The sequence below is a fragment of the Chiloscyllium plagiosum genome, unplaced genomic scaffold, assembly GCF_037043375.1.
Source record: "Chiloscyllium plagiosum isolate Xiang-an unplaced genomic scaffold, Cpla_swu_hap1 HiC_scaffold_53X, whole genome shotgun sequence".
Lineage (NCBI taxonomy): Eukaryota > Metazoa > Chordata > Chondrichthyes > Orectolobiformes > Hemiscylliidae > Chiloscyllium > Chiloscyllium plagiosum.
The window spans coordinates 9,205,470-9,227,925 of record NW_028270191.1 but is presented as its reverse complement, the minus strand read 5'-3'; the positions used below and the strand labels follow the sequence as shown (position 1 = coordinate 9,227,925).

Here is a 22,456-nt window from a genome sequence, read left to right as displayed (position 1 = left end):
TGGGACAGTTTAGCACGGCCAATCCACCCTAACCTGCACATCCCTGGGCACTATGGGACAATGTAGCATGGCCAATCCACCCTAACCTGCACATCCCTGGACTGTATGGGACAGTTTAGCACGGCCAATCCACCCTAACCCGCACATCCCTGGACACTATGGGACAATGTAGCATGGCCAATCCACCCTAACCTTGACATCCCTGGGCACTATGGGACAATGTAGCATGGCCAATCCACCCTAACCTTGACATCCCTGGACACTATGGGACAATTTAGCATGGCCAATCCCACCCTAACCTGCACGTCCCTGGGCACTATGGGACAATTTAACATGGCCAATCCACCCTAACCTGCACATCCCTGGACTGTATGGGACAGTTTAGCACGGCCAATCCACCCTAACCTGCACGTCCCTGGGCACTATGGGACAATTTAACATGGCCAATCCACCCTAACCTGCACATCCCTGGACACTATGGGACAATTTAGCATGGCCAATCCACCCTAACCTACACATCCCTGGACACTATGGGACAATTTAGCATGGCCAATCCACCCTAACCTGCACATCCCTGGGCACTATGGGACAATTTAGCATGGCCAATCCACCCTAACCTACACATCCCTGGACACTATGGGACAATTTAGCATGGCCAATCCACCCTAACCTACACATCCCTGGACACTATGGGACAATGTAGCATGGCCAATCCACCCTAACCTTGACATCCCTGGGCACTATGGGACAATGTAGCATGGCCAATCCACCCTAACCTTGACATCCCTGGACACTATGGGACAATTTAGCATGGCCAATCCCACCCTAACCTGCACGTCCCTGGGCACTATGGGACAATTTAACATGGCCAATCCACCCTAACCTGCACATCCCTGGACTGTATGGGACAGTTTAGCACGGCCAATCCACCCTAACCTGCACATCCCTGGGCACTATGGGACAATTTAACATGGCCAATCCACCCTAACCTGCACATCCCTGGACACTATGGGACAATTTAGCATGGCCAATCCACCCTAACCTACACATCCCTGGACACTATGGGACAATTTAGCACGGCCAATCCACCCTAACCCACACAGACACGGGGAGAATGTGCAAACTCCACACAGACAGTTGCCTGAGGCGGGAATCGAACCTGGGTCCCTTGCGCTAGAAGGCAGCCATGCTAACCACTGAGCCACCGTGTCGCCTCATCTGACAGCAAACCAGCTCCCAGCCTCACTCCCCCCCACCTGAAGACCATTTTGGTCTGGTTACCTGTCCTAATGTCTCCCTGTGTGGCTTGTTGTCAACTGTTATTTTGTGATTATGGTCCCTTGAGGCACGTTGGGATGTTTGCCGAGAATTGGCCTGTCACTGCGAATTATAGGGAAGGTTTTGATAATGTCCAAATTATCAGCAACAGTAATTTCTCGGATGAAGACATGAGCTGCTAACCTTTTGTATTTTCTCCCTGCTCAAGGCGTAGTTGTTTGATTTGAGTGTTGGCTGGGTGCTTTGAAAAGTAACTCCCTCCTGGGAGCTGTTCAAACCCGTCTGTTAGAAGGCAAGAAGACGGAATTTGTATCTTTTCATCAGAGGTATTGCAAGAATGTCGCATTCCTGGTTCCTTTACTTTTGACTGGAGTGTGTCAACTCTGACTTTCTCAGTCCGCACTTGTGTCTCAACCACACCCCAGTGCTCCAACTGCACTGTATATTTGCGGAGATTGATTAACCCATAACTGTGCTGATTTCAACTGGAGCAGTGTTCCTTTTTCATTGGACACGGGCATCGATGGCTGGGCCCAGTATTTATTGCCCCCGTCCCTAATTGCCCCCTGCCAGCTTGAATGGTTGCAGTCCATCTGGTGTAGGGACAGTGCTGTTAAGGAGACTGGTTCAGGGTGGGTCGACCAAATGCTGTACTACTCATGTACTGTTTGTCAAGGGATGTGAGGCAAAGATGGAAGCAGGGAGGTAGGTTACAGATCAGCCATTAAATGGCGCGACAGAGCCGGTAGACCCCGATTTCACACCCCTGTTCTTGACAAAGGTCCCACTGCAGGCTCGTCCGAATCCAGAAAGTGAAGATTGTGATTGTTATCGGTGAGGGGCAAGGACTTTGTTGCCACGGGGCAGGATTGTAGCTCACCAGCAGATTGAGGCTCATCCCTTCCTTTGTACAGGGCTTCGGAGAGACTGCATCGGGAGTGATGGCTGCACGCTTGGCCTCCATATCTAAGGAGGGATCTACTTGTATCGGGGGTGGGACGGGGACCACATTCTGATCTCTGTATCTAAGGAGGGATCTACTTGTATCGGGGGTGGGACGGGGACCACATTCTGATCTCTGTATCTAAGGAGGGATCTACTTGTATCGGGGGTGGGACGGGGACCACATTCTGATCTCTGTATCTAAGGAGGGATCTACTTGTATCGGGGGTGGGACGGGGACCACATTCTGATCTCTGTATCTAAGGAGGGATCTACTTGTATCGGGGGGGTGGGACGGGGACCACATTCTGATCTCTATATCTAAGGAGGGATCTACTTGTATCGGGGGGTGGGGCAGGGACCACATTCTGATCTCTGTATCTAAGGAGGGATCTACTTGTATCGGGGGGGTGGGACGGGGACCACATTCTGATCTCTGTATCTAAGGAGGGATCTACTTGTATCGGGGGGTGGGGCAGGGACCACATTCTGATCTCTGTATCTAAGGAGGGATCTACTTGTATCGGGGGGTGGGACGGGGACCACGTTCTGATCTCTGTATCTAAGGAGGGATCTACTTGTATCGGGGGGTGGGACGGGGACCACATTCTGATCTCTGTATCTAAGGAGGGATCTACTTGTATCGGGGGGTGGGACGGGGACCACGTTCTGATCTCTGTATCTAAGGAGGGATCTACTTGTATCGGGGGGTGGGACGGAGACCACATTCTGATCTCTGTATCTAAGGAGGGATCTACTTGTATCGGGGGGTGGGACGGAGACCACATTCTGATCTCTGTATCTAAGGAGGGATCTACTTGTATCGGGGGGTGGGACGGGGACCACATTCTGATCTCTGTATCTAAGGAGGGATCTACTTGTATCGGTGGTGGGACAGGGACCACATTCTGATCTCTGTATCTAAGGAGGGATCTACTTGTATCGGGAGTGGGACAGGGACCACATTCTGATCTCTGTATCTAAGGAGGGATCTACTTGTATCGGTGGTGGGACAGGGACCACATTCTGATCTCTGTATCTAAGGAGGGATCTACTTGTATCGGGAGTGGGACAGGGACCACATTCTGATCTCTGTATCTAAGGAGGGATCTACTTGTATCGGGGGTGGGACGGAGACCACATTCTGATCTCTGTATCTAAGGAGGGATCTACTTGTATCGGGGGTGGGACAGGGACCACATTCTGATCTCTGTATCTAAGGAGGGATCTACTTGTATCGGGGGGTGGGACAGGGACCACATTCTGATCTCTGTATCTAAGGAGGGATCTACTTGTATCGGGGGGTGGGACGGAGACCACATTCTGATCTCTGTATCTAAGGAGGGATGTACTTGTATCGGAGGGTGGGACGGGGACCACATTCTGATCTCTGTATCTAAGGAGGGATCTACTTGTATCGGGGGGTGGGACGGCGACCACATTCTGATCTCTGTATCTAAGGAGGGATCTACTTGTATCGGGGGGTGGGACAGGGACCACATTCTGATCTCTGTATCTAAGGAGGGATGTACTTGTATCGGGGGGTGGGACAGGGACCACATTCTGATCTCTGTATCTAAGGAGGGATCTACTTGTATCGGGGGGTGGGACGGGGACCACATTCTGATCTCTGTATCTAAGGAGGGATCTACTTGTATCGGGGAGTGGGACGGGGACCACATTCTGATCTCTGTATCTAAGGAGGGATCTACTTGTATCGGGGGGTAGGACAGGGACCACATTCTGATCTCTGTATCTAAGGAGGGATCTACTTGTATCGGGGGGTGGGACGGAGACCACATTCTGATCTCTGTATCGAAGGAGGGATCTACTTGTATCGAGGTTGGGACGGGGACCACATTCTGATCTCTGTATCTAAGGAGGGATCTACTTGTATCGGGGAGTGGGACGGGGACCACATTCTGATCTCTGTATCTAAGGAGGGATCTACTTGTATCGGGGTGGGACGGGGACCACATTCTGATCTCTGTATCTAAGGAGGGATCTACTTGTATCGGGGGGTGGGACGGGGACCACATTCTGATCTCTGTATCTAAGGAGGGATCTACTTGTACCGGGGGTGGGACGGAGACCACATTCTGATCTCTGTATCTAAGGAGGGATTTACTTATATCGGGCGGGTGGGACAGGGACCACCTTCTGATCTCTGTATCTAAGGAGGGATCTACTTGTACCGGGGGTGGGACGGAGACCACATTCTGATCTCTGTGTCGAAGGAGGGATCTACTTGTATCGGGGGGTGGGACGGGGACCACATTCTGATCTCTGTATCTAAGGAGGGATCAACTTGTATCGGGGGGTGGGACGGAGACCACATTCTGATCTCTGTATCTAAGGAGGGATCTACTTGTATCGGGGGGTGGGACAGGGACCACATTCTAATCTCTGTATCTAAGGAGGGATCTACTTGTATCGGGGGGTGGGACAGGGACCACATTCTGATCTCTGTATCTAAGGAGGGATCTACTTGTACCGGGGGTGGGACGGAGACCACATTCTGATCTCTGTATCTAAGGAGGGATCTACTTATATCGGGGGGTGGGACAGGGACCACATTCTGATCTCTGTATCTAAGGAGGGATCTACTTGTACCGGGGGTGGGACGGAGACCACATTCTGATCTCTGTGTCTAAGGAGGGATCTACTTGTATCGGGGGGTGGGACGGGGACCACATTCTGATCTCTGTATCTAAGGAGGGATCTACTTGTACCGGGGGTGGGATGGAGACCACATTCTGATCTCTGTGTCTAAGGAGGGATCTACATGTATCGGGGGGTGGGACGGGGACCACATTCTGATCTCTGTATCTAAGGAGGGATCTACTTGTATCGGGGGGTGGGACGGAGACCACATTCTGATCTCTGTGTCTAAGGAGGGATCTACTTGTATCGGAGGGTGGGACGGGGACCACATTCTGATCTCTGTATCTAAGGAGGGATCTACTTGTATCGGGGGGTGGGACGGAGACCACATTCTGATCTCTGTATCTAAGGAGGGATCAACTTGTATCGGGGGGTGGGACGGAGACCACATTCTGATCTCTGTGTCTAAGGAGGGATCTACTTGTATCGGGGGGTGGGACGGAGACCACATTCTGATCTCTGTATCTAAGGAGGGATCTACTTGTATCGGGGGGTGGGACAGGGACCACATTCTGATCTCTGTATCTAAGGAGGGATCTACTTGTATCGGGGGGTGGGACGGAGACCACATTCTGATCTCTGTATCTAAGGAGGGATCTACTTGTATCGGGGGGTGGGACAGCGACCACATTCTGATCTCTGTATCTAAGGAGGGATCTACTTGTATCGGGGGGTGGGACGGGGACCACATTCTGATCTCTGTATCTAAGGAGGGATCAACTTGTATCGGGGGGTAGGACAGGGACCACATTCTGATCTCTGTATCTAAGGAGGGATCTACTTGTATCGGGGGTGGGCCGGGGACCACATTCTGATCTCTGTATCTAAGGAGGGATCTACTTGTATCGGGAGTGGGACAGGGACCACATTCTGATCTCTGTATCTAAGGAGGGATCTACTTGTATCGGGGGGTGGGACGGGGACCACATTCTGATCTCTGTATCTAAGGAGGGATCTACTTGTATCGGGGGGTGGGACGGGGACCACATTCTGATCTCTGTATCTAAGGAGGGATCTACTTGTGTCTGGGGTGGGACGGGGACCACATTCTGATCTCTGTATCTAAGGAGGGATCTACTTGTATCTGGGGTGGGACAGGGACCACATTCTGATCTCTGTATCTGAGGAGGGATCAACTTGTATCGGGGGGTGGGACGGAGACCACATTCTGATCTCTGTATCTAAGGAGGGATCTACTTGTATCTGGGGTGGGACGGGGACCACATTCTGATCTCTGTATCTAAGGAGGGATCTACTTGTATCTGGGGTGGGACAGGGACCACATTCTGATCTCTGTATCTAAGGAGGGATCTACTTATATCGGGGGGTGGGACAGGGACCACATTCTGATCTCTGTATCTAAGGAGGGATCTACTTGTATCGGGGGGTGGGACGGAGACCACATTCTGATCTCTGTATCTAAGGAGGGATCTACTTGTATCGGGGGGTGGGACAGGGGCCACATTCTGATCTCTGTATCTAAGGGGGGATCTACTTGTATCGGGGGGTGGGACGGGGACCACATTCTGATCTCTGTATCTAAGGAGGGATCTACTTGTATCGGGGGGTGGGACGGGGACCACATTCTGATCTCTGTATCTAAGGAGGGATCTACTTGTACGGGGGGTGGGACGGAGACCACATTCTGATCTCTGTGTCTAAGGAGGGATCTACTTGTATCGGGGGGTGGGACGGGGACCACATTCTGATCTCTGTATCTAAGGAGGGATCTACTTGTATCGGGGGGTGGGACGGGGACCACATTCTGATCTCTGTATCTAAGGAGGGATCTACTTGTATCGGAGGGTGGGACGGGGACCACATTCTGATCTCTGTATCTAAGGAGGGATCTACTTGTATCGGGGGGTGGGACAGGGACCACATTCTGATCTCTGTATCTAAGGAGGGATCTACTTGTATCGGGGGTTGGACAGGGACCACATTCTGATCTCTGTATCTAAGGAGGGATCAACTTGTATCGGGGGTGGGACGGGGACCACATTCTGATCTCTGTGTCTAAGGAGGGATCTACTTGTATCGGAGGGTGGGACGGAGACCACATTCTGATCTCTGTAACTAAGGAGGGATCTACTTGTATCGGGGGGTGGGACAGGGACCACATTCTGATCTCTGTATCTAAGGAGGGATCTACTTGTATCGGGGGGTGGGACGGAGACCACATTCTGATCTCTGTATCTAAGGAGGGATCTACTTGTATCGGGGGGTGGGGCAGGGACCACATTCTGATCTCTGTATCTAAGGAGGGATCTACTTGTATCGGGGGGTGGGACGGAGACCACATTCTGATCTCTGTATCTAAGGAGGGATCTACTTGTATCGGGGGGTGGGACGGAGACCACATTCTGATCTCTGAATCTAAGGAGGGATCTTCTTGTATCGGGGGGTGGGACAGGGACCACATTCTGATCTCTGTATCTAAGGAGGGATCTACTTGTATCGGAGGGTGGGACGGGGACCACATTCTGATCTCTGTATCTAAGGAGGGATCTACTTGTATCGGGGGGTGGGACGGAGACCACATTCTGATCTCTGTGTCTAAGGAGGGATCTACTTGTATCGGAGGGTGGGACGGGGACCACATTCTGATCTCTGTATCTAAGGAGGGATCTACTTGTATTGGGGGGTGGGACGGGGAGCACATTCTGATCTCTGTATCTAAGGAGGGATCTACTTGTATCGGGGGGTGGGACAGGGACCACATTCTGATCTCTGTATCTAAGGAGGGATCAACTTGTATCGGGGGGTGGGACGGAGACCACATTCTGATCTCTGTGTCTAAGGAGGGATCTACTTGTATCGGGGGGTGGGACGGAGACCACATTCTGATCTCTGTATCTAAGGAGGGATCTACTTGTATCGGGGGGTGGGACGGGGACCACATTCTGATCTCTGTGTCTAAGGAGGGATCTACTTGTATCGGAGGGTGGGACAGGGGCCACATTCTGATCTCTGTATCTAAGGAGGGATCTACTTGTATCGGGGGGTGGGGCATCCAATGTTCACTCGATCAATCCTCGAGATAAGAAGATTGTGCTGTGGTGAGAGACTGAGTCAGCTCGATCAATATTCTCTGGAGTTTAGCAGGAAGGAGCAGGCTTCTCACAGAGGTAGATTCGATTCTGAACTATTTAACAACCACTTTCATCTTCTCCGTCTAAAGAATTTTCCCGAAATCCTGGAGAAGCCAATGTCTTTTGAGGGAAAAAAGAAATTATCAGCAGTTGTTGTTTGTAATAAACTGGCCCAGTCCCCTGGGCTGAATTTGATTTATCCCAGAATTTTCTGAGAAGTCAGGGAGGAGATTGCAGAGCCTTTGGCTTTGATCTTTATACCATCATTGTCTCCAGGAACAGTGCCAGAAGACTGGAGGATAGCAAATGTTATTCCCTTGTTCAAGAAGGGGAGTACAGATAACACTGGTAATTATAGACCAGTGAGCCTTACTTCAGGTGTGGATAAAGTGTTGGAAAAGGTTATAAGCGATAGGATTTATAATCATTTGAAAAAGGAATTAAGCGGATCAGGGATAATCAACACGGTTTTGTGAAGGGTAGGCCGTGCCTCACAAACCTTATTCAGTTCTTTGAGATGGTGACCAAACAGGTGGATGAGGGTAAAGCAGTTGATGTGGTATATATGGATTTCAGTAAGGCATTTGATCAGGTTCCCCATGGTAGGCTCTTGCACAAAATACAGAGGCATAGGATTGAGGGTGATGTGGCAGTTTGGATCAGAAATTGGCTCTCTGAAAGAAGACAGAGGGCGGTGGTTGATGGGAAATGTTCATCCTGGAGTTCAGTTATGAGCGGTGTACCACAAGGATCTGTTTTGGGGCCACTGCTGTTTGTCATTTTTATAAATGACCTAGATGAGGGCATAGAAGGATGGGTTAGTAAATTTGCGAATGACACGAAGGTTAGGGGGGTTGTGGACAGTGTGGAAAGATATTGCAGGTTACAAAGGGAAATAGATAAGCTGCAGAGCTAGGCTGAGAGGTGGCAAATGGAGTTTAATGCGGAAAAAGGTGAGGTGATTCACTTTGGAAGAAGAAAACAGGAATACAGAGTACTGGGGTCATGGTAAGATTCTTGGTAGTGTAGTTAAGCAAAGAGATCTCTGTGTCCACATACATAGATCCCTGAAAGTTGCCACCCAGGTTGATAGGGTTGTTAAGGAAGCATACGGGTGTTTAGGTTTTATTGATAGAGGGATTGGAGTTTCGGAACCACGAGGTCACGCTGCAGCTGTACAAAACTCTGGTGCAGCCGCACTTGGAGTATTGCGTACAGTTCTGGTCACCACATTATGGGAAGGATGTGGAAGCTTTGGAAAGGGTGCAGAGGAGATTTACTAGGATGTTGCCCTGGTATGGAGGATAGGCCTTAAGAGGAAAGGCTGAGGGACTTGAAGCTGTTTTCATTAGAGAGAAGGTGGTTGAGAGGTGACTTAATTGAGACATATAAGATAATCAGAGGGTTAGATAGGGTGGAGAGTGAGAGCCTCTGTCCTTGGATGGTGATGGCTAGCACGAGGGGACATAGCTTTAAATTAAGGGGCGATAGATATAGGACAGATGTCAGAGGTAGTGTAGTAAGGGCGTGGAATGACCTCTCTACAACAGTAGTAGACTCACCAACTTTAAGGGCATTTAAATGGTCATTGGATAAATATATGGATAAAAATGGAACCGTGCAGGTTAGCTGGCCTGTAACTAATAGAACAGATAAGGGGGATCTAGTGGATGTGGTGTATGTGGATTTTCAGAGTCGGCTAAAAGGTTGGCACAACATCGAGGGCTGAAGGGCCTGTACTGTTCTATGTACACTGATACATGCCAGTCTATTGCCACTTAAATCATACTCTGCTGTTCTGTTTGTCCTGTGAAAGTGGGAAACCTCTGCTGTACATATTTACCCACCCGCTCAACTTATCTAAGTTGCCTGGAAGCCCCTTTATGTGCTCCTCATTACTACAATGCACACCTTTGGGTTAATTGCTACTAGGATCCCCCTTATCTGTTCTATTAGTTACAGCATCAATACAAAACTCCAGTAGGTTTGCCAAACCCACGCAGACACAGGGGAGAACGTGCAAACTCCACACAGACAGTCATCCGAGGCTGGAACTGAACCCAGATCCCTGGCGCTGGGAGGCAGCAGCGCTAACCACTGAGCCCCCCACCCCCCCCCCCAGTTCGAGAGGCGATCTTGTTAAAATTCTGACTGGGATGGTCAGAATGAGAGCAGAAGAACTAGGAACAGGAGTAGGCCATTTGGCCCCTTCGAGCCTGCTCCCCAATTCAATACAAGCATGGCTGAGCTTTTTGTGGCCTCAGTTGCATTTACCTGCCCACTTACCATAACCCTTAATTCAAAAATCTACCTATCGTCGCCTTTAAAAACCTTCGACAAGGTTGCCTCAACTGGGCAGGGACTTCCACAGATTCACAACCCCTTGGGTGAAGAATAGAGGTGCAGATGATAATTCCCCATCCAGAACAAGAGGCTGCGGTCTCAGGATTTGCATTAGCCCACTTCGGACTGAGATGAGACCCAAATCACTGCGGAGACTTCAGAGAGGAATCGATTCCTCGAGGCCGAAAGGTGTCAAAGCCCTTGGGGCTAAGAGAACGGCTTTGAGATCCAGGGTCAGCCATGATCGTATTGAATGGCCTATTTCTGCATCTGTTTTCTATGTTTCTATAACAGGGTCGCTCCTGAGAGGTCATTCCCACCCCCATTTCCCCCCCCCCCCCCCATCCCCCCAGCATTGACTTGGGAACCTGGAACACCTGAGGACAGTCTCAGGGTAAGGGATGACCATCTTGGACTGAGATTGGCAGACATTTCTTTGCTCTTGCCTTCAGTCTGAACTGGACACAAAACTCCAGTTGCCGTCTAACCAGAACTTGGTTATGGTTTTGTATCATTCCCTGGGGTTAAAAGCAGGTCATTCAAGCCTGACCATGGCTGACCCTCCTATCTCGGTCTCATGTTCCCACTTTCTCGCCATTACCCCTCCACGCCTTCCAAAATATAAACACCTAGCTATCTCTTTTTATTTGTTCCTGTGGCTTGACCTCTGCAGCTTTCTGTGGATGAGATTTCCGCATATTCCCTACCCTCGGAGTGAAGGGATGTCTCCGCAGCTCCAGTCCGAAATTGCCTACCCCATGACTGCGACTCCCGGTTTTGGACCCAACCAGGGGATAACGTGCTCCCTGCATCCAGTCTGTCCAGCCCTGTTAGGATTGTGCACACTTCAATCGGATTCTCTCTCATCCTTCGACACTGATGCGGGCCCAATTGACCCAATTCCTTCTCCTAGGGTGTAGCCCAGCACCAGCTGAGTGGACCTCCAATAACCGTCCTCTCAGTATGTCCTGCTACCTTCAAATTGACCTGAGCTGCCTCTCACAGATCTCTACTGGCTCTCTCCTCAACAGACCCCCAACGTCCAGAGTTCATCCGTTGACTTGTTTCCCGCTCGCGTTCAACCAACCGGCCTCGGTTGCCCGATTTTCTGCTCAAACCCATCTCTTTTAACTCCACAGGTCAACCTGACGGCGACGCTGGGAACCTTTGACGTGGCAGCCGAGGTGGACGAGGTGACGATCCAAGGCGAAGGGCAGGTGCACATGTCCCTGTCGAGCCCTCGCCTCGACAACCTGAACCGGCAACTGCAGTTCGTCACCTACAGCAACACCATCTTCAACCCCAACACGGCCGACACAGGTACATCGCTGCACCGTCACATGACCGGGGAGGGAGGGGAATGCTACCTAACAATGTTGGCCGAATAGAGTCAAAGGGGGCGCGGGGAGGAGGCTGGAGGACTATTGAGATTGCCACCATTGTATCTTTTCTGTGGTGATTTTCTGTTTTTTATTTGCTTAGAACACTTGCCTTCATTTGCTTTTGAGTACAGGAGTTAGTGCGTCGTGTCGAGGTGGTATAGGATGTTGGTGAGGCCTCTTCTGGAATACAATGTCCAGTCATAGAGTCCTACAGCATGGAGACAGGCCCTTTGACCCAAACTGGTCCATGCCGACCAAAATGTCCGCCCATGCTAATCCCATTCCCCTGCACTTGACCCATATCCTTCTAATCCTTTCCGATCCCATGGATTTGTCCAAATCCCTTTTAAATGTTGTTAATGTACCCATCTCAACCACTTCCGCTGGCAGCTCATTCCACCGTGTACCACCCTCTGTGTAAAAACATTGCCCCTCAGGTTCCCTTTTATTCTTTCCCCTCTAACCTTAAACTGATGCCCTCTAGTCCTCGATTCCCCAACCCTGGGGTAAAGACTGAGTGCATTCACCTTATCCATGCCTCTCATGATCATATCCAGCTCTATAAAGTCCCCCCTCAGTCCCCTACTCTGCAAAGGAAAAAGATCCTAGCTTGTCCAACCTCTTCCTATAACTCAGACCCTTGAGTCTTGGTAACATCCTTGTAAATTCCTTCTGCACTCCTTCCAGTTTAATAACATCCTTCCTACAGCAAGGTGACCAAAACCTGAAATCGATACTTCTGGTCACTGTCTCATTAAACTGGAGAGGGTTCAGAACCTGGATGTTGCTGGGTATGGAAGTGATGAAGATTAGGCTGGGACGTTTTTCACTGGAGCGTAGGAGGTTGAGGGGTGACCTTACAGAGATTTATAAAATCACGAGGGGTATAGGTAGGGTTAATGGTAGGTGTGTCTTCCCTAGGGTGGGGGATTTCAAGGCTAGAGGTCATATTTTTAAGGTGAGAGGAGAAAGATTTTTTTTTTAAATGGGCAATTTTTTAACACCGAGAGTGGTTAGTGTGTGAAATGAACTTCCTGAGGAAGTGGTGGATGCAGTATAGTTACAAGATTAAAAGATATTTGGATAAGTACGTGAATAGGAAAGGTTTAGAGGGATATGGGCCAGGAGCAGGCAAGTGGGATTAGTTTGGTTTGGGATTATGGTCAGCATAGGGCTGGTTTCCGTGCTGTATGACTCTGTAATCTGCAGTCTTGAGCATGGTTATGCTGTGTTTAACATGGCCTACTCCATTAAGAGACCTGCTCAATGGAGGGGATGGTTTAATCTGAAGCTAAGTGGGGATCTTATGGCTTGGTGGTAGCATCCCTACCTCTGAAGGAGCAGCCCTGAGTTCAAGTCCCACCTGCTTCAGAGGTGGGTACCAGCATCTTTGGATTGGTCGATTCGCAAATAGCCATTCTGAAGTCAGACAGAAGATATTTCTTCCTCATAAATCTGCCTTTATAGGGAATGGGCAGCATGTCAAAGTATTATCATATGTTTTGTTATTTTGTTATAAACACATTTAACAGAAAAGATTTGCAACGTTTTACTGGAGGGTTTGAGCTGTAGAACGAGGCTGAATAGACTGGGGCTATCTTCCCTGGAGTGTCTGAGGCGGAGGGGTGACCTTAGAGGTTTATTAAAAGATGAGGGGCATGGGTGGGGTAAATAGCCTTTTCCCCAGGATGGGAGAGTCCAAATCTAGAGAGCAGAGGTGAGAGGGGAAAGATATAAAAGAGACCTGAGGGGTAACTTTTTCACACAGAGGGTGGTACGTGTATGGAATGAGCTGCCAGAGGAAGTGGTGGAGGCTGGTACAATTACAACATTTAAAAGACATCTGGATGGGTATATGAATAGGAAGGGTTTGGAGGGATATGGGCCAAGTGCTGGCAAATGGGACTAGATGAATTCAGGATATCCAGTCAGCATGGACAAGTTGGACCAAAGGGCCTGTTTCCGTGCTGTTTATCGCGAAAACAGTGCCATGTCTGAAGTGTTTTAGGTCTGTACTAGATTTTTTTCTGCTGTCTGAATTCCCTCAGAAAATGTTGGAGACTCTTTGCTTAACCTTCTATACAGTTGACAGCACAGAAAGAGATGGGGGGGGGGGGGGGGGGGCATTGTGGTGTCATTGCACTAGTAATCCAGAGGCCCAGGCTGATACGCTGGGGGAGGTGGCTTCATTTCCTACTCGGGCAACTGGTGGAATTGAAATTCAATAAATCAGGAATCAAAAACTATTTTGGTAATGTTGACCATTGACAGTTATAACGCACACATCTGGTTCACGAATGTCCTTTTAGGGAAGGACATCTGCCACCCTACATGTGACTCCAGACCCACAGCCAATATAGCTGACTCTTAACCGCCGTCAAATAGCTCAGAGAGCCACTCAGTTCAAGGGGGCAATTAATGATGGGTAGTAATGACAGGCTTGCCCCATGAAAGAATTCATTGTAAACAAAGGTCATCAGAGCCAATTATTGTGTGTGCCTCCTTTTATCATACCTCACCTAACCTAGCTCACATATCCTTCAGTACCTTTCTCCCTCATGTGTTTATCTGGTTAAATGCATCCATGCCTTTCACCATAACCATTCCTTGTGATAGCAAATTCAAACCACACCCTCTTGGGCAAAGGTAGGGCTTTTTGTCAGAATTTGCTGTTGCATTTCCTTCTTGTCTTTGTTTCATATCTCTGACCTCCTCCTTTTAGTCTCTCTCGCAACTGCAAAGGTCACTTTAGAGCAAAAAAAAAGGTCACCTTCACTACACTTTCTTTGCGGAGGCTTTGATCTAATTTTCCACGGTTGCGCAGGAGTGGACGCGATATGCTGTGCTAACAGCAGGCCTTGGCATATCTTGTGAGTTAGCCTCCTTTCGGCCTCGAGAAACCCCTGAAAGATGAGTATTGTGCTGGGTCTGTCGTCAGCGCAAATCTCCCGCGGTGAGATCACGAGCTTGGCGGCCAAAGAGCTCTCCGATTGAGGCTTCACATGTGGGCCGGAATCTCCATTGGCAATGGGGCCTGAGCTGCCCCTTCTCAAGCAGGCCCACCTTCTGGCAATTGGACAATTCTGCAGATGCCAGTGGGACCTCCCCCTGGAATCAGGCCCCAGGAGATCCTGTGCTCAGCAGCGCCACTGACGAGGCAGTGGCTGCTGTCGAAACAGCAGTCCAGGCATCCAGCAACAAGGGAGATGATGAGAGTGTTAAATTTTCCCACTGTTTATTTTGTAGTCTTCTGGGAATACAACACAGATACAGGCCCACTTGCGGCTGGTTTGATGCCAGCATAAATTCACGGATGCGGAATTTGCGACCTGTTGTGAACTCTGATTTTGATGCTGGGATTTCTTACAATGGCAGAGAGTCGGGAGCCGGGGAGCTGTTGACAAGTGAAGCTGACTGGTTCTCAGCTAACTGAGCAGTTTAGAACTGGAAACAAAGGAGAGAGAGAGAGAGAGACGTACATATGCCACAGAGAGAGTATGCGTAGTTGTTCTTCCCAGCAGAAGTTGCCTGTTCTCTGAAGTAAAAAAGCTCCTTTATAAAAGTGGCACAGTAGCTCAGTGGTTGGCGCTATTGCCTCACAGCACCAGGGACCTGGGTTTGATTCCAGCCTGGGGTGTAATTCTGTGTGGAGTTTGCACATTCTCCCTGTGTCTGTGTGGGTTTCCTCCAGGTGCTCCGGTTTCCTCCCACAACCCAAAACATGCAGATCAGGTAGATTGGCCGTGCTAAATTGTCCCATAGTGGCCAGGGATGTGCAGGTTAGGGTGGATTGGCCATGCTAAATTGTCCCATAGTGCCCAGGGATGTGCAGGTTAGGGTGGGTTGGCCATGCTAAATTGTCCCATAGTGCCCAGGGATGTGCAGGTTAGGGTGGATTGGCCATGCTAAATTGTCCCATAGTGCCCAGGGATGTGCAGGTTAGGGTGGATTGGCCATGCTATATTGTCCCATAGTGCCCAGGGATGTGCAGGTTAGGGTGGATTGGCCATGCTATATTGTCCCATAGTCCCCAGGGATGTGCAGGTTAGGGTGGATTGGCCATGCTAAATTGTCCCAAAGTGCCCAGGGATGTGCAGGTTAGGGTGGATTGGCCATGCTATATTGTCCCATAGTGCCCAGGGATGTGCAGGTTAGGGTGGATTGGCCATGCTATATTGTCCCATAGTGCCCAGGGATGTGCAGGTTAGGGTGGATTGGTCATGTTATATTGTCCCATAGTGCCCAGGGATGTGCAGGTTAGGGTGGATTGGTCATGCTATATTGTCCCATAGTGCCCAGGGATGTGCAGGTTAGGGTGGATTGGCCATGCTATATTGTCCCATAGTGCCCAGGGATGTGCAGGTTAGGGTGGATTGGCCATGCTATATTGTCCCATAGTGCCCAGGGATGTGCAGGTTAGGGTGGATTGGCCATGCTATATTGTCCCATAGTGCCCAGGGATGTGCAGGTTAGGGTGGATTGGCCATGCTATATTGTCCCATAGTGCCCAGGGATGTGCAGGTTAGGGTGGATTGGCCATGCTATATTGTCCCATAGTGCCCAGGGATGTGCAGGTTAGGGTGGATTGGCCATGCTATATTGTCCCATAGTGCCCAGGGATGTGCAGGTTAGGGTGGGATTGGCCATGCTAAATTGTCCCATAGTGCCCAGGGATGTGCAGGTTAGGGTGGTTTGGCCATGCTAAATTGTCCCATAGTGGCCAGGGATGTGCAGGTTAGGGTGGGTTGGCCATGCTAAATTGTCCCATAATGTCCAGAGATGTGCAGGTTAGGGTGGGATTGGCCATGCTAAATTGTCCCATAGTGCCCAGTGATGTGCAGGTTAGGGTGGGATTGGCCATGCTAAATTGTCCCATAGTGCCCAGGGATGTGCAGGTTAGGGTGGGTTGGCCATGCTAAATTGTCCCATAGTGGCCAGGGATGTGCAGGTTCGGGTGGATTGGCCATGCTATATTGTCCCATAGTGGCCAGGGATGTACAGGTTAGGGTGGGTTGGCCATGCTAAATTGTCCCATAGTGCCCAGGGATGTGCAGGTTCGGGTGGATTGGCCGTGCTAAATTGTCCCATAGTGCCCAGGGATGTGCAGGTTAGGGTGGATTGGCCATGCTAAATTGTCCCATAGTGCCCAGGAATGTGCAGGTTAGGGTGGATTGGCCACGCTAAATTGTCCCATAGTGCCCAGGGATGTGCAGGTTAGGGTGGATTGGCCACGCTAAATTGTCCCATAGTGCCCAGGGATGTGCAGGTTAGGGTGGATTGGCCATGCTAAATTGTCCCATAGTGCCCAGGGATGTGCAGGTTAGGGTGGATTGGCCATGCTAAATTGTCCCATAGTGCCCAGGGATGTGCAGGTTAGGGTGGATTGGCCTTGCTAAACTGTCCCATAATGTCCAGGGATGTGCAGGTAAGGGTGGATTGGCCGTGCTAAACTGTCCCATAGTGCCCAGGGATGTGCAGGTTAGGGTGGATTGGCCAAGCTAAATTGTCCCATAGTGCCCAGGGATGTGCAGGTAAGGGTGGATTGGCCGTGCTAAACTGTCCCATAGTGCCCAGGGATGTGCAGGTAAGGGTGGATTGGCCGTGCTAAACTGTCCCATAGTGCCCAGGGATGTGCAGGTTAGGGTGGATTGGCCGTGCTAAACTGTCCCATAGTGCCCAGGGATGTGCAGGTAAGGGTGGATTGGCCGTGCTAAACTGTCCCATAGTGCCCAGGGATGTGCAGGTTAGGTGCATTTGTCAGGGAGGAATGTAGGGGAATAGGTCTGGGTGGGTAACTCTTCGGAGGATCAGTGTGGAGTTGTTGGGCTGAAGGGCCTGTTTCCACACTGTCAGGATTCTCTGAAGCATGAAGAAGGAAAGCCAGTCACTTGCTGCTGCGATTACTGTGAGCTGTGACGTTTGAGATGATAAGTCAGAGATGTTTTTCAAGTGAACCAGTCACTTTGTGTTTCTTACAAACCGATGGAAACTTCCAGAGAATGAACACCAAGGGTCTGGCTATCCGAAGAAAATCTATTTCTGTCATAAAGCACACAAATTGCGGATGCTGGAGATCTGATGAAGAGTCACAGGATTCTGCTTCTTTCCCACAGATGCTGCAATTTCTGTTTGTATCCCATTTTTTCCCTAACTCCCCCAATAAACTATTTTCCAAACACTTCGTGTGTGTGCAAAGGAATGTTTATAAGGAGATTAGGATTTCAGTCGAGTTTGTCTGCCAATGTTTTATATCTGTAGCTCGAATTACTTATAATAAATACGAAGTCTTGTTTGGTACTGAAACCTCGTCTGTGCTTTCTGTGAAGCCAGGTAAATTGGGGTACTGCATCTACCTCCGGAAAAAAGACTTTTTTTTTTAAGCACAGCACCAGGAATACTGGGACTTGATTCACTGCACCTGCCCCCAGTGGATTGCAACAAGCCAACAGGCCTTGATCACCACTGGGAAATAATCGCAGACATATACTGTTACCAATTCTCCTTATGTGGGTTAAGGTTGACGACTTCCAGGAGATTTTGTTCCTGTGCAATGCCTTTATTATGAAATTTCCAGTCATGAGATTAACGTTTAAACCTGAATGGCAGCCAAAAGGATTTGCAGAAGGTATTTTGAACTGGTGAGACCGAAAGCCCCTTCTCTTATTGTTGTAGTGCTTGTTGTCCATGCACGATTACTCATTCATAGTTCCTTATTGGAAGGTTATCCAGCTCCTTTCGCATTGATACGTTCATGACCTGTTGCATTGTGACTTTTGTTTTTGAAAGATTAGTTTCCCTACAGTGTGGAAACAGGTCCTTTAGCCCAACCAGTCCACACCGACCCTCTGAAGAGTAACCCACCCAGACCCATTTTCCCCCTGACTAATGCACCTAACACCACGAGCAACTTAGCATGGACAATTCACCTTGACCTGCACATGTTTGAAACCCACACAAACACTGCAAGAATGGTGCAAACTCCACACAGACAGTCACGTGAGGCGGGATTCAAACCCAGGTCCCTGGCACTGTGAGACACTGGGCCACCCTTATATACCACTGCTTTATGCATGTGGAATTTCAGCCATGTGTTGTTCATTATGTTTCATTTATATATCTGATTTGATGTATTATTGTCACATGCACCTAGGTACAGTGAGAAGTTTAGGTTTGCGTGCAGTACAGGCAGATCATACCATACAAAGTGCATTAGGGTAACAGAATGGGCGGCACAGTGGTTAGCACTGCTGCCTCACAGCGCCAGAGACCCGGGTTCAATTCCCGCCTCAGGCGACTGACTGTGTGGAGTTTGCACGTTCTCCCCGTGTCTGCGTGGGTTTCCTCCGGTTTCCTCCCACAGTCCAAAGATGTGCGGGTCAGGTGAATTGGCCATGCTAAATTGCCTGTAGTGTTAGGTAGGGGTAAATGTAGGGGTAGGGGTATGGGTGGGTTGCGCTTCGGCGGGGCGGTGTGGACTTGTTGGGCCGAAGGGCCTGTTTCCACACTGTAATGTAATCTAATCTAATCTAATGGAGTGAGGAATACAATGTAATGAGCGAGATGAACATTAGATTTGAAATTTGAGTGGTCTGATTGGGAGTCTAATAACAGCAGGGAAGAAGCTGTCCTTGAGTCTGCTGGTACATGTGTTTACACTTTTGTACCTTCTGGATGTTAGAAGAGGTTACAACCAGGGTGGGAGTGTTTGGAAGGAGATTTAATTATGCTCCAACAACAAAATGTTGGCTCGGGGTGGGGGGGGGGGGAGCTGCATGTTTGCAAGGTATCTCTCGAAATGAAAGGCTGTTAAAAGACTTTGTTGGCTAAAATGCATGATGGGAAATAGCTGAAAGAAAGGGGCAAATTGTTTGGCTGCGTTTACCTGCCCTCCAGGTGCACTCAGAGTCGAACCATACAGCCAGTGAAAGAATGAGGTAGATATGTGGACATTTGTTATGCCTATGTCAAAGCGGCAACAGGACACAGTCTTATTGCTGCTTCCAACCAAAGGATTTGTCTGAGCTGGATGCCTGTTACGTGGGTAGATATTGGGTTGTGGGTGGTATGGTGGCTCAGTGGTTAGCACTACTGCCTCACAGCACCAGGGACCCAGGTTCGATTCCAGCCTCGGGTGACTGACTGTGTGAAGTTTGCACGTTCTCTGGGTTTCCTCCAGGTGCTCTGGTTTCCTCTCTCAGTTCGACGATGTGCAGGTTAGGGTGGATTGGCCATGCTAAATTGTCCCATAGTGCCCAGGGATGTGCAGGTTAGGGTGGATTGGCCATGCTAAATTGTCCCATAGTGCCCAGGGATGTGCAGGTTAGGGTGGATTGGCCATGCTAAATTGTCCCATAGTGCCCAGGGATGTGCAGGTTAGGGTGGATTGGCCATGCTAAATTGTCCCATAGTGCCCAGGGATGTGCAGGTTAGGGTGGATTGGCCGTGCTAAATTGTCCCATAGTGCCCAGGGCTTGTTTGGTACCTGGGACTTCGATGTTATGGCCATTACAGAGACATGGATAGAGCAGGGACAGGAATGGTTGCTGCAGGTTCTGGGGTTTAGATATTTCAGTAAGAACAGAGAAGATAGTAAAAGAGGGGGAGGTGTGGCATTGTTGTCAAGGGCAGTATTACAGTTGTAGAAAGGATGTTTGGGGACTTGTTAACTGAGGTAGTCTGGGCTGAGGTTAGAAACAGGAAAGGAGAAGTCACCATGCTGGGAGTTTTCTATAGGCCTCCGAATAGTCCCAGAGATGTAGAGGAAAGCATAGCAAAGATGATTCTCGATAGAAGTGAGAGAGGCAGGGTAGTTATCATGGGGGACTTCAACTATCCAAATATTGACTGGGATCACGACAGTACGAGTAATATAGATGGGTCAGTTTTTGTCCAGTGTGTGCAGGAGGGCTTCCTGACACAGCATGTGGACAGGCCTACAAGGGGCGAAGCCACTTCAGATTTAGTACTGGGTAACAAGCCTGGGCAGGTGTTAGATTTGGAAGTAGGTGAGCACTTTGGAGACAGCGATCACAATTCTGTCAGGTTTACTTTAGTGATGGAAAGGGATATGTGTACTCCACCGAGCAGGAGTTACAGCTGGGGGAAGGGAAATTACGATGCAATTAGGAAAGGTTTAGGAAGCGTAGAATGGGGAAGGAAACTGCAGGGGATGAGCACATTAAAAATGTGGAGCGTATTCAAGGAAAAGCTCTTGTGTGTCCTAGATAAGTATGTACCTGTCAGGCAGGGAGGAAGATATAGAACGCGTGAGCCGTGGTTTACTAAGGAAGTGGAATCCCTGGTCAAAAAGAAGAAGAAGGCTTATGTTAGGACAAAATGTGAAAACTCAGTTAGGGTGCTTGAGGGTTACAAGGAAGTCAGGAAAGACCTACAAGGGAGCTCAGAAGAGCCAGGAGGAGACATGAGAAGTTGTTGGCGGATAGGATCAGGGTTAACCCTAAGGCTTTCTATAGGTATGTCAGGAATAAAAGACTGACAAGAGTTAAATTAGGGCCAATCAAGGACAATAGTGGGAAGTTGTGTGTGGGGTCAGAGGAGATAGGGGAAGCACTAAATAAATATTTTTCAACAGTATTCACTCTAGAAAATGAAAATGTTGGCGAGGAAGATACAGAGATACTTGCATCTAGACTAGAAGAGATTGAGGTTCACAAAGAAGAGGTATTAGAAATACTGCAGAGTGTGAAAATAGACAAGTCCCCTGGGCCGGATGGGATCTATCCTAGGATCCTCTGGGAAGCAAGGGAAGAGATTGCTGAGCCTTTGGCATTGATCTTCAAATCATCATAGTCTACAGGAATAGTGCCTGAGGACTGGAGAATAGCAAATGTGGTTCTCCTGTTCAAAAAGGGTAGTAGAGATAACTCTGGTAATTACAGACCAGTGATTCTTATTTCAGTTGTTGGTAAAGTGTTGGAAAAGGTTATAAGAGATAGGATTTATAACCATCTAGAAAAGAATAATCTGATCAGGGACAGTCAGCACGGTTTTGTGAAGGGTAGGTCGTGCCTAACGAATCTTATTGAGTTTTTTGACAAAGTGACCAAACAGGTAGATGAGAGTAAACTGGTTGATGTGGTGTATATGGATTTCAGCAAGGCGTTTGATAGGTTCCCCACAGTAGGCTATTATACAAAATGCAGAGGAATGGGATTGTGGGAGACATAGCAATTTGGATCAGTAATTGGCTTGCTGAAAGAAAACAGAGGGTTGTAGTTGATGGAACATGTTCATCTTGGTGTCCAGTTATTAGCGGCGTACCGCAAGGGTCGGTGTTGGGTCCACTGCTGTTCGTCATTTTTATAAACGACCTGGATGAAGGCTTAGAAGGGTGAGTTAGTAAATTTGCGGATGACACTAAGGTCGGTGGAGTTGTGGATAGTGACAAAGGATGTAGTAGGTTGCAGACAGACATAGATAGGATGCAGAGCTGGGCTGAGAGGTGGCAAATGGAGTTTAATGTGGACAAATGTGAGGTGATACACTTTGGACGGAGTAATCGGAATGCAAAGTACTGGGTTAATGGTAAGATTCTTGGGAGTGCAGATGAGCAGAGAGATCTCGGTGTCCATGTACACAGATCCCTGAAAGTTGCCACCCAGATTGACAGGGTTGTTAAGAAGGCATACAGTGTTTTGGCCTTTATTAATAGAGGGACTGAGTTCCAGAACCAGGAGGCTATGCTGCAGCTGTACAAAGCTCTGGTACGGCCACACTTGGAGGATTGTGTACAGT

The 22,456-nt window shown here is 49.1% G+C and overlaps 1 protein-coding gene across 3 annotated transcripts in view; it reads left to right on the top strand.

The window, feature by feature from the left end:
• Window positions 1-22,456, top strand: part of LOC122543431 (beta-1,4 N-acetylgalactosaminyltransferase 1-like) — a 107,674-nt gene that overhangs the window by 42,488 nt on the left and 42,730 nt on the right. For 2 of the 3 annotated variants that reach the window (XM_087985446.1, XM_087985445.1), the window contains exon 7: window positions 11,459-11,639. In XM_087985446.1, the coding sequence (XP_087841572.1) occupies window positions 11,459-11,639 (181 nt within the window). Of the gene's footprint in view, window positions 1-11,458; window positions 11,640-22,456 lie in introns of those variants that run through there. The other variant, XM_087985447.1, reaches the window with a different exon arrangement.